The sequence below is a fragment of the Hemiscyllium ocellatum genome, unplaced genomic scaffold (assembly GCF_020745735.1).
Source record: "Hemiscyllium ocellatum isolate sHemOce1 unplaced genomic scaffold, sHemOce1.pat.X.cur. scaffold_3765_pat_ctg1, whole genome shotgun sequence".
In the NCBI taxonomy this organism is placed as follows: Eukaryota; Metazoa; Chordata; class Chondrichthyes; order Orectolobiformes; family Hemiscylliidae; genus Hemiscyllium; species Hemiscyllium ocellatum.
The window spans coordinates 12,739-25,000 of NW_026868616.1; the positions used below are offsets into that span (position 1 = coordinate 12,739).

The 12,262-nt window shown below is 59.3% G+C and overlaps 2 protein-coding genes across 2 annotated transcripts in view; both read right to left on the bottom strand.

The window, feature by feature from the left end:
• Positions 1 to 759: 759 nt before the first annotated feature.
• LOC132813517 (mucin-4-like) lies at positions 760 to 4,993 on the bottom strand (the record flags this gene model as incomplete). Its single annotated transcript, XM_060823174.1, has 2 exons — positions 760 to 943; positions 4,314 to 4,993. Coding segments are annotated over 2 exons (864 nt in total), but the record flags the coding sequence as incomplete, so codon positions are not given.
• Positions 4,994 to 5,298: 305 nt separating this feature from the next.
• Positions 5,299 to 12,262, bottom strand: part of LOC132813518 (rab GTPase-binding effector protein 2-like) — a 12,054-nt gene continuing 5,090 nt past the window's right edge. Inside the window, exons 3-7 of the mRNA XM_060823176.1 lie at positions 11,873 to 11,921; positions 10,181 to 10,239; positions 7,342 to 7,419; positions 6,272 to 6,388; positions 5,299 to 6,174 (exon numbers count right to left, since the gene is read on the bottom strand). Of these exons, the coding sequence (XP_060679159.1) occupies positions 6,055 to 6,174; positions 6,272 to 6,388; positions 7,342 to 7,419; positions 10,181 to 10,239; positions 11,873 to 11,921 (423 nt within the window). The 3' untranslated portion in view covers positions 5,299 to 6,054. The remainder of the gene's footprint in view (positions 6,175 to 6,271; positions 6,389 to 7,341; positions 7,420 to 10,180; positions 10,240 to 11,872; positions 11,922 to 12,262) is intronic.

Genomic DNA, 12,262 nt, shown 5'->3' on the forward strand with positions numbered 1-12,262 from the left:
TACAGAGACGGGGAGGGGGTGTAGGGGGTTACAGAGATAGGGAGGGGGTGTAGGGGGTCAGGGAGGGGGTGTAGGGGGTTTCAGAGACAGGGAGGGGGTGTAGGGGGTTACAGAGACAGGGAGGGGGTTACAGAGACAGGGAAGGGGTGTAGGGGGGGGTTACAGAGATAGGGAGGGGGTGAAGGGGGATACAGAGATAGGGAGGGGGGTGTAGGGGGGGTTACAGACCTAGGGAGTGTGTGTAGGGGGGGTTACAGACCTAGAGAGGGAGTGTGTGGTTTGGAGTGGGGTGGTCGAGTTGGGGAGGAGGCGACAGAGACAGAAAATGGTTCCCTGAACGGTGTGTCCTGAAGCCCCTTCTGCAGCATTGACTCTGCCTGCTGCCCAATCTCTCAAAGCCCAGAGTGAAGTGTTGACTGGGAGAGGCAGGCTCTCAGCTTGGGCTGCATCGCTGTAGCACCCACCTCATGTTCCCAAATCCCAGATATTACAAAACCACCACCAGCCAAACTCTGTCTGAATGGACCTGGAGGTCACTCACTGGGGAAAATAAGGGACGTTCTGGAGCCAGTGGGGCACAGAACAGGTGGGATTTCAAACACACCAAGGGCACCGAGAAACAAGAGGGAGCTGACTCGTTCCTGCCCCCTCCCAGTCCTTTTCACTCAATGCCTCATCCGCAGCCTTTACACTGAGTGGGTGATCCATCCCGGCCTTCCCCCAGTGGTCCCCCCAGCGTCACGTGACATCGAGTAAGGGTTAGAGACACCGGAGAGCGCAAAGGCTACGGGCCCCTGACAGCGTTTCGGCAATACTGTTCCCGGACTTGCCGCTCGTCCCTAGCCAGGCTGTTCCAGTAGAGACAAGGCCGCGTTCGTCCGAGTGTTGGCATTCCAGGAGTCCTGGCATCAGTGGGCAAACTCTCCGCTGGTTAAAGTCGTCCCTGGGCACATAGGAGGATGATCGTGGTCGTTGGGAGGGTCAATCACCTGAGTCCAGGACCGTCTCTGCGGGAGTTCCTCAGGATACTGTCCTAGGCCCCAAACCACACCTCCAGCTGCTCCCTCCATGACCCTCCCCTCCATCGGCAGGCCAGAAATGGTGGTGGAAGGTTATTTTCCACACTGGAGACCGGCCACCCGCAGGGATCGGCGCTGGGTCTGCTTCTGTTTGTCATTAAATATGAAGCGATTTGGGTGAGAATATAGGAGGCGTGGTTCGTCAGTTTGGTGGGACAGTGGACACCGTACAGAGGGATCTCTCCGAACTGGGTAAATGGGCAGAGGAACGGCAGATGGAGTTTAATTCAGATAAACGCGGGGTGTAAAACTAATGAGGGCAGGGCCCTGGGTGGTGTTGTAGAGCAGAGGGACCTCAGGGCTCAGGGAGATGACCCTGTGAAGTTACTGCCATGGGTAGATGGGGGGGGGGGTGAAGAGGGTGTTTGGCTTCATCGTCAGGAGGTGGAGATGTCGGGGTGGTACAGGGACGTTGGTGAGACCTCCTCAGGAATACAGTGTCCCCGGGAAGGAAGGGGAGGCAGCTCCGACAACACTGGGGACGCTCGACCCGGTCCGGGACAGAGCGGACCCACCCCCTCCTCTCGATTGAGGTGCTGACCACCCCACCTTCGACACTCCCTTCCCCACGCAGAGGGGCGGCAGCAGCAGCAGTGTGTACCCTCCGCTGCGGCCACTCACTCACTGACTCTTACCCTCAACCCTGTCCCCAGAGGGACAGTGGGCGCCGGTGAGGTCTGGGGGTGTAGGGGAGCCCCAGCACGGTTCCCCACCCCCTCTCCGAGACCCCCCCCCCCCCTTACACACTCTGTCCCAACTCGGGATGTTCCTTCGGGGGTGAAAAGCCAGCCCCTCCCTCAGGGTGCTGTGTCCCTGCGCCACATGGAGAGGGTAGAATTCAAGATGGCGGCTCAGCCCCACCCTTCTTTGGGAGGGGTGGGGGGGTTTAGACACACGAGGCAATAAACGCTGGCCATCAACAATGACCTTTTATTAAGAAAACACTGCATTAAGTTGAGCACAGGTTCACTGTACAGCTTCAATAGACACCTTACAAAGGTCCACCGCGCTCAACGCCATCTCCCATCCCAGGGCCCATGTCCAACGGGCGCTGACTCCCCACCAATCTGCCACCGCTAACCCCCCCCCCCCGCTGCGTTTTCACCCTCCGTACCCCCTCCCTCTCCCCACCACGCACGCGCACACACACATACGTGCACAGACACACACACACACGTGCACAGACGTCACACCTCCTGCCTTCCCCCTCCTCCCCCTCACCTACCTGTCCCTCCCACGCAAGCGCACGCACACACCCCTCCATCACACCTCCCACCTTCCCACTTTTCTGTGAGGGGTCACCGAGGGGTCGTCCAGGGGTCACTGAGAGGTCAGCCAGGGGTCACCAAGTGGACGGGGGGGGGGGGGGAATCACCGAGAGTTCAGCCAGGGATCACCTAGTGGACAGGGAGGGGTGACCTAGAGGTCAGCCAGGGATCACCAAGTGGACAGGGAGGGGTGACCGAGAGGTCAGTCAGGGATCACCGAGAGGTCAGCCAGGGATCGGTGACCGAGAGGTCAGCCAGGGATCACCAAGTGGACAGGGAGGGGTCACTGAGAGGTCAGCCAGGGATCACCGAGAAGTCAGCCAGGGGTCAGTGAGAGGTCAGCCTGGGGTTACCAAGAGGTCAGGGAGGGGTCACCGAGAGGTCAGCCAGGGATCACCAAGTGGACAGGGAGGGGTCACTGAGAGGTCAGCCGGGGTCATTGAGAGGTCAGCCAGGTGTCACTGAGCAGACACAGACCTCAGTAAGGAGTCACCGAATGGACATAGATGTCAGTGAGGGGTCACCAAGGGATCAGACAGATGTCGAGAGATCAGGGATCATCAAGAGGTCAGCCAGGGGTCATCAAGAGATCAGTCATGGGTCACCAGGCAGACAGAGGTCAGTGAGGGGTCACCAAGAGGTCAGTGAGCAATGCCATGCCACAGATTAGACAACCATCCCCCTCCACAATGGGACCTGGATGAGGGAGGAGAGGGGATGTATCACAGTGAGCTAGGATCGTGGCGATGGGCTGAAATGCCTCCTCCAATGTGTGTCATTATAATGACCAAAGGCAGGGCTACACTCAGGAAACAGCACCATGGCAACCCTGCCAACAGGAGCCATGCACCGTTCAGTCTCCCGTATACACACGCATGCACGTACACACGCCCACGCACACAGACAGCCACGCACACAGACAGCCACGCGCGCGCGCGCACACACACACACACACACACAAACACACACAGAGAGTGACAGCCACACACACAGACAGCCACGCGCACACACACACATACACACACAGACAGATCGCCACATACACAAACACACACAGACAGATCGCCACAGACACAAAAACACACACACAGATCGGCACACACGTGGGCACACGGACATACAGCCACACGCATGCACACACACACAGACAGCCATACACAGACTGACAGCCACATACACACAGACTGACAGCCACACGCATGCACACACACACAGACAGCCATACACAGACTGACAGCCATACGCACACAGACTGACAGCCACATACACACAGACTGACACACACACACAGACAGACAGCCATACACAGACAGACAGCCACACGCACACACAGGCACACAGACAGACAGCAAAACTGGGCAGCTCAAGTCAAGGACTGCTGTCCCATTGGCCTCCCATCAGCACAGAGCAGTGGAGTGTGTCAGTGACTCAAGGACAAGGTTTGGGGTGGACAGGAAGGGGGTTTGGGGGTAGAGAGAGGGAGAGAACAAGGAGTAAGAGACCCAGAGAGTGAGCAAGGGAGGGAGCAACAGACAGAATAACAGAGTGAGCGAGTGACAGAGAGATAGGAGAGAGACAGACAGAATGTGAGCGAGCGACAGAGACACAGTGGGGAGGGAGAGAGAGACGGACAGGGAGAAAGTGAAGGAGCAACAGAGAGAAAGTGAGCGAGTGACAGACAGCGAGGAGAGAGAGAGAGCAACAGAGTGACAAGGATAAAGAGCACGTGTGACAGGGAGCACGTGTGACAGGGAGCACGTGTGACAGGGAGCACGTGTGACAGGGAGCACGTGTGACAGGGAGCACGTGTGACAGGGAGCACGTGTGACAGGGAGCACGTGTGACAGGGAGCACGTGTGACAGGGAGCACGTGTGACAGGGAGCACGTGTGACAGGGAGCACGTGTGACAGGGAGCACGTGTGACAGGGAGCACGTGTGACAGGGAGCACGTGTGACAGGGAGCACGTGTGACAGGGAGCACGTGTGACAGGGAGCACGTGTGACAGGGAGCACGTGTGACAGGGAGCACGTGTGACAGGGAGCACGTGTGACAGGGAGCACGTGTGACAGGGAGCACGTGTGACAGGGAGCACGTGTGACAGGGAGCACGTGTGACAGGGAGCACGTGTGACAGGGAGCACGTGTGACAGGGAGCACGTGTGACAGGGAGCACGTGTGACAGGGAGCACGTGTGACAGGGAGCACGTGTGACAGGGAGCACGTGTGACAGGGAGCACGTGTGACAGGGAGCACGTGTGACAGGGAGCACGTGTGACAGGGAGCACGTGTGACAGGGAGCACGTGTGACAGGGAGCACGTGTGACAGGGAGCACGTGTGACAGGGAGCACGTGTGACAGGGAGCACGTGTGACAGGGAGCACGTGTGACAGGGAGCACGTGTGACAGGGAGCACGTGTGACAGGGAGCACGTGTGACAGGGAGCACGTGTGACAGGGAGCACGTGTGACAGGGAGCACGTGTGACAGGGAGCACGTGTGACAGGGAGCACGTGTGACAGGGAGCACGTGTGACAGGGAGCACGTGTGACAGGGAGCACGTGTGACAGGGAGCACGTGTGACAGGGAGCACGTGTGACAGGGAGCACGTGTGACAGGGAGCACGTGTGACAGGGAGCACGTGTGACAGGGAGCACGTGTGACAGGGAGCACGTGTGACAGGGAGCACGTGTGACAGGGAGCACGTGTGACAGGGAGCACGTGTGACAGGGAGCACGTGTGACAGGGAGCACGTGTGACAGGGAGCACGTGTGACAGGGAGCACGTGTGACAGGGAGCACGTGTGACAGGGAGCACGTGTGACAGGGAGCACGTGTGACAGGGAGCACGTGTGACAGGGAGCACGTGTGACAGGGAGCACGTGTGACAGGGAGCACGTGTGACAGGGAGCACGTGTGACAGGGAGCACGTGTGACAGGGAGCACGTGTGACAGGGAGCACGTGTGACAGGGAGCACGTGTGACAGGGAGCACGTGTGACAGGGAGCACGTGTGACAGGGAGCACGTGTGACAGGGAGCACGTGAAAAAGGAGAAGAGATAAGGGAGTGACAGAGAGACAGAGCGCAACCAGGAGGGGGAGAGAGAGAGAGAGAGAGAGAGAGGGAGAGGGATGGAGAGAGAGAGACAGAGAGAGAGAGGGGGAGACACAGAGAGAGAGAGAGACAGAGAGAGAGGGGGATGGAGAGACACAGAGAGAGACAGACAGAGAGACAGAGAGAGAGAGAGGGAGGGAGAGAGAGACAGAGACAGGGGGGGGGGGGGGGGGAGAGAGAGAGAGAGAGAGAGGGAGAGAGACAGACAGACACAGGGAGAGAGACGGGGAGAAAGAGAGACGGGGAGCGAGAGAGAGAGAGAGAGAGAGAGAGACAGACAGAGAGACAGAGAGAGAGAGGGAGGGAGAGAGAGGGGAGACAGAGAGACAGAGAGAGAGAGACAGACAGACACAGGGAGAGAGACGGGGAGCGAGAGAGAGAGAGAGAGAGGGGACAGAGAGACAGAGGGGAGGGAAGAGGGAGGGAGTGGGAAGGTGACACAGGGAGCGGGTCTCAGCTACAGGCAGGCAGGGATGGACAGAGGGGCCGTGGAAGAGTGGCTCTCTCTCTGGGACTCTCTCCGTGACTGTAAGGTAGGCCCCAGCCGCCTGTCCATCCGCCCATCCACAGGCACGGCGTTCCGAGCGGGAAGCGGGTCAGGAGGCTGGCTCCCACGCCCCTTGTAACTGGCTGGCGTCTTTCAGGGAGCTCACCGAGTCGACAATCTGACGGATGGCCTCCAGGGAATCAGACTGTCGGATCTGTTCCAGCCGGACCTGGAAGGGGGAGAGGGGGAGAGAGAGCCAGAGGACACACTCAGCAGGCCATTCAGCCCTTCACCCTGCCCCTGCACGTAACACAGGAACAACCTACCTGTAACGCCTGGGAGAGTTTCACAAAATCCCGTTGGACTTGCTCACTCGTGTCCAGTTCGACCTGTAACCTCTGTCCTTTGGCCTTTTCCTCCTGTATCTTCAGGTTCAATTCAGCCTGTTCATCAACAAACACTCAAATCACACTGACCCTCCCACAGTGCGGGGCTCCCTCGGCGCTGACCCTCCCACAGTGCGGGGCTCCCTCGGCGCTGACCCTCCCACAGTGCGGGGCTCCCTCGGCGCTGACCCTCCCACAGTGCGGGGCTCCCTCGGCGCTGACCCTCCCACAGTGCGGGGCTCCCTCGGCGCTGACCCTCCCACAGTGCGGGGCTCCCTCGGCGCTGACCCTCCCACAGTGCGGGGCTCCCTCGGCGCTGACCCTCCCACAGTGCGGGGCTCCCTCACTGACCCTCCCACAGTGCGGGGCTCCCTCGGCGCTGACCCTCCCACAGTGCGGGGCTCCCTCGGCGCTGACCCTCCCACAGTGCGGGGCTCCCTCGGCGCTGACCCTCCCACAGTGCGGGGCTCCCTCGGCACTGACCCTCCCACAGCGCGGGGCTCCCTCGGCGCTGACCCTCCCACAGCGCGGGGCTCCCTCGGCGCTGACCCTCCCACAGTGCGGGGCTCCCTCGGCGCTGACCCTCCCACAGCGCGGGGCTCCCTCGGCGCTGACCCTCCCACAGTGCGGGGCTCCCTCGGCGCTGACCCTCCCACAGTGCGGGGCTCCCTCGGCGCTGACCCTCCCACAGTGCGGGGCTCCCTCGGCGCTGACCCTCCCACAGTGCGGGGCTCCCTCGGCGCTGACCCTCCCACAGTGCGGGGCTCCCTCGGCGCTGACCCTCCCACAGTGCGGGGCTCCCTCGGCGCTGACCCTCCCACAGTGCGGGGCTCCCTCGGCGCTGACCCTCCCACAGTGCGGGGCTCCCTCGGCGCTGACCCTCCCACAGTGCGGGGCTCCCTCGGCGCTGACCCTCCCACAGTGCGGGGCTCCCTCGGCGCTGACCCTCCCACAGTGTGGGGCTCCCTCACTGACCCTCCCGCAGTGCGGGGCTCCCTCTACAATCTCACCCTTTCCTGCTCCATTTGCTGTCTCTGTCTCCGTAGCGTCTCCACCTCGGCTAGCTTTTCCTCAAGTCGGTTCAGGACCTGAGAAAGAACATTGAGAAACAGAGAGTAAGATAGAAATCGGGAACGAGAGGAGGGGGAGGAAGGCAGAGAGAGAGAGAGGGGGATAGAGAAAGGGGAAGAGGGAAAGAGGGAGAGAGAGAGGGAAAGAGGGAGAGAGAGAAAGAGGAAGAGAGAGAGGGATAGAGAAAGGGGAAGAGGGAGAGAGGGAGGGAAAGAGGGAGAGAGAGAGGGAGAGAGAGAGGGATAGAGAAAGGGGAAGAGCGAGAGAGAGAGGGGAAGAGGGAGAGAGAGAGGGAAAGAGGGAGAGAGAGAGGGAAAGAGGGAGAGAGAGGGAAAGAGGAAGAGAGAGAGGGATAGAGAAAGGGGAAGAGGGAGAGAGAGAGGGAAAGAGGGAGAGAGAGAAAGAGGAAGAGAGAGAGGGATAGAGAAAGGGGAAGAGGGAGAGAGAGAGGGAAAGAGGGAGAGAGGGAGAGAGAGAGGGATAGAGAAAGGGGAAGAGGGAGAGAGAGAGGGGAAGAGGGAGAGAGAGAGGGAAAGAGGGAGAGAGAGAGAGGGAAAGAGGAAGAGAGAGAGGGAGAGAGAGAGGGGAAGAGGGAGAGAGAGAGGGAAAGAGGGAGAGAGAGAAAGAGGAAGAGAGAGAGGGATAGAGAAAGGGGAAGAGGGAGAGAGGGAGGGAAAGAGGGAGAGAGAGAGGGAGAGAGAGAGGGATAGAGAAAGGGGAAGAGGGGAGAGAGAGAGGGGAAGAGGGAGAGAGAGAGGGAAAGAGGGAGAGAGAGAGGGAGAGAGAGGGATAGAGAAAGGGGAAGAGGGAGAGAGAGAGGGGAAGAGGGAGAGAGAGAGGGAAAGAGGGAGAGAGAGGGAAAGAGGAAGAGAGAGAGGGATAGAGAAAGGGGAAGAGGGAGAGAGAGAGGGAAAGCGGGAGAGAGAGAGGGAAAGAGGGAGAGAGAACGGGAAAGAGGGAGAGAGAGAGGGAAAGAGGAAGAGAGAGAGGGATAGAGAAAGGGGAAGAGGGAGAGAGAGAGGGAAAGAGGGAGAGAGAGAGGGAGAGAGAGAGGGATAGAGAAAGGGGAAGAGGGAGAGAGAGAGGGAAAGAGGGAGTGAGAGAGAGGGAAAGAGGGAGAGAGAGAGGGAAAGAGGGAGAGAGAGAGGGAAAGAGGGAGAGAGAACGGGAAAGAGGGAGAGAGAGAGGGAAAGAGGGAGAGAGAGGGAAAGAGGGAGAGAGAAAGGGAGAGAGGGAGAGAGAAAGGGAGAGAGGGAGAGAGAGAGAGATGGAAAGAGGGAGAGAGAGAAGGTCGTGTGGCAAAGACAGAGCAGAGAGAGAGAGAGATGGGGAAACAAGGAGATATTGTGTCAAGATATTTTCAGATGTTTATAACATCGACCATTGACAGCGTAGTACAGGCCCTTCGGCCCCTCGATGTTGTACCACTCTGTGGAACCAGCCTGAAGGCCATCTACCCTGCACTATTCCATGGACATCCAGATGTTTATCCAATTTAAATGCCCTTAAAGTTGGCGAGTCTACCACCGTTACAGGCAAAGTATTCCGTACCCTGACTACTCTCTGAGTATAGAAACTCCCTCTAACATCTGTCCTATATCTATCACCCCTCAATTTAAAGCTACACCCCCTCGTGCTAGCCCTCACCATCTGAGGGAAAGGCCTCTCCCTGCCCACCCTATCTAACCCTCTTGATTATCTTACACGTCTCTGTTAAGTCGCCTCTCAACCGTCTTCTCTCTAGCCTCAAGTTCCCTCAGCCTTTCCTCGGGAGACCTTCCCTCCCAAACCAGGCAACATCCCGGTAAATCTCCTCTGTCCCCTTTCCCAAAGCTTCCCCCCCTTCCTACCGTGCGGTGACCAGAACTGGACACAATACTCCCAAGTGCGGCCGCACCAGAGTTCTGTCCAGCTGCAGCATGACCTCGTGGTTCCGGAACTCCATCCCTCTCCCGATAAAACCTAACACACCCGTATTCCTCCTTCACAACCCTCTCAACCCGGGTGGCACCTTTCAGGGACCTGTGTACCTGGACCCCGAGATCTCTCTGCTCACCTACACTGCCAAGAAGCTTACCATTAGCCCAGTACTCTGCATTCCTGTTACTCCGAACAAAGTGTGTCACCTCACACTTGTCCGCGTTAAACTCCATTTGCCACCTCTCGGCCCAGCTCTGCAGCTTATCTGTGTCCCTCTGTAACCGACAACATCCTTCGTCACTATCCACAACTCCACCGACCTTAGTGTCGTCCGCGAATTTACTAACCCGCCCTCATCCAGGTCGTTTATAGAAATGACAAACAGCAGTGGGCCCAAATCACATCCTTGCAGACTGCGGGAGACTTTTGGGGGAGACACTGAAGGGCATGGGGAGAGTGTGGGAGACTGGGAGATGGATAGATTGTTGGGGGGAGACACTGAGGGACACGGGGAGAGTGTGGGAGACTGGGAGATGGATAGATTGTTGGGGGGAGACACTGAGGGACACGGGGAGAGTGTGGGAGACTGGGAGATGGATAGATTGTTGGGGGGAGACACTGATGGACACGGGGAGAGTGCGGGAGACTGGGAGATGGATAGATTTATGGGGGGAGACACTGAAGGACATGGGGAGAGTGCGGGAGACTGGGAGATGGATAGATTGTTGGGGGGAGACACTGAGGGACACAGGGAGAGTGCGGGAGACTGGGAGATGGATAGATTGTTGGGGGGAGACACTGAGGGGATTGAGGGACACAGAGAGGGAGATGTGTGTACATCTGGGAAAATGTACTCACCTCATTATAAGCTTCATCCAGGAAATGGTCTTCCCCAGTAGCATGGGAGGGTTTATCAGCTGCAGAGAGACAGAGAGAGACAGGAAGGCACGTTAACCGTCAATGCAGGTACAGACTCCTGAAACAAACAGAATTCACCTCCAGAGGAAACACTGACCCAGACCGGGAGCGGACACGGGGCTCCGAGTGCGGTCTGACCCAGACCGGGAGGTGTACATGGGGCTCCGAGTGCGGTCTGACCCAGACCGGGAGGTGTACACGGGGCTCCGAGTGCGGTCTGACCCAGACCGGGAGGCGTACACGGGGCTCCGAGTGCGGTCTGACCCAGACCGGGAGGTGTACACGGGGCTCCGAGTGCGGTCTGACCCAGACCGGGAGGTGTACACGGGGCTCCGAGTGCGGTCTGACCCAGACCGGGAGGTGTACACGGGGCTCCGAGTGCGGTCTGACCCAGACCGGGAGCGTACGCGGGGCTCCGAGTGCGGTCTGACCCAGACCGGGAGGTGTACGCGGGGCTCCGAGTGCGGTCTGACCCAGACCGGGAGGTGTACGCGGGGCTCCGAGTGCGGTCTGACCCAGACCGGGAGGTGTACACGGGGCTCCGAGTGCGGTCTGACCCAGACCGGGAGGTGTACACAGGGCTCCGAGTGCGGTCTGACCCAGACCGGGAGCGTACGCGGGGCTCCGAGTGCGGTCTGACCCAGACCGGGAACGTACCAGGCGCTCCGAGTGCGGTCTGACCCAGACCGGGAGGTGTACACGGGGCTCCGAGTGCGGGTCTGACCCAGACCGGGAGGTGTACACGGGGCTCCGAGTGTGGTCTGACCCAGACCGGGAGGTGTACGCGGGGCTCCGATTACACGGTCCCTCCCTATCTCTGTCACCCCCCTACACCTCTCCCTATCTCTGTAACCCCCTACACCCCTTCCCTATCCCTGTAACTCCCTACACCCCCTCCCTATCCCTGTAACCCTCTACATCCCCTCCCTATCCCTGTAACCCTCTACATCCCCTCCCTATCCCTGTAACCCTCTACACCACCTCCCTATCTCTGTAACCCCCTCCCTATCTCTGTAACCCCCTACACCCCCTCCCTATCCCTGTAACCCCCTACACACCCTCCCTATCTCTGTAACCCCCTCCCTATCTCTGTAACCCCCTACACCCCCTCCCTATCTCTGTAACCCCCTACACCCCCTCCCTGTCTCTGTAACCCCCTACACCCCCTCCCTGTCTCTGTAACCCCCTACACCCCCTCCCTGTCTCTGTAACCCCCTACACCCCCTCCCTATCCCTGTAACCCCCTACACCCCCTCCCTATCCCTGTAACCCCCTACACCCCCTCCCTATCCCTGTAACCCCCTACACCCCCTCCCTATCCCTGTAACCCCCTACACCCCCTCCCTATTTCTGTAACCCCCTACACCCCCTCCCTATCTCTGTAACCCCCTACACCCCCTCCCTATCCCTGTAACCCCCTACACCCCCTCCCTATCCCTGTAACCCCCTACACCCCCTCCCTATCCCTGTAACCCCCTACACCCCCTCCCTATCTCTGTAACCCTCTACACCCCCTCCCTATCTCTGTAACCCTCTACACCCCCTCCCTATCTCTGTATCCCCCTACACCCCTCCCTATCTCTGTAACCCCCTCCCCCTCTCCCTCCAGCGGGTTTCTCGGGGTAACCTTACCTCCTGCCTCAGAGCAGTCTTCGCCGGGCGATGGCCAGATCTGACGTCCCTGGGTGGGAAACAGAGAGAGATCTGTCGGACACACACTGAGGTAGGGAGAGGGGTGTGTGTGCGCGTGTGCGTGTATCTTAAAGAGAGAAGGTGTGCGCGAGAGACGGGGGTGTGCGCGAGAGACGGGGCGCCCGTGCGAGAGGGGGTGCCGGCATGAATGAGGGTGCACGCGTGAGAGAGAGAATCCGCGCTTGAGAAATAGCGTGTTGAGAGTGTGCGTGTGAGAGAGATTGTGAGTGTGAGAGAGTCTGTTATGTCATAGTGTCTGTGTGTGTGTAAGTGTCTGTGAGAGTGTGTGTGAGAGTGTGTAATGGTGTGTGTCTGTGTCTCTGTCAGTCT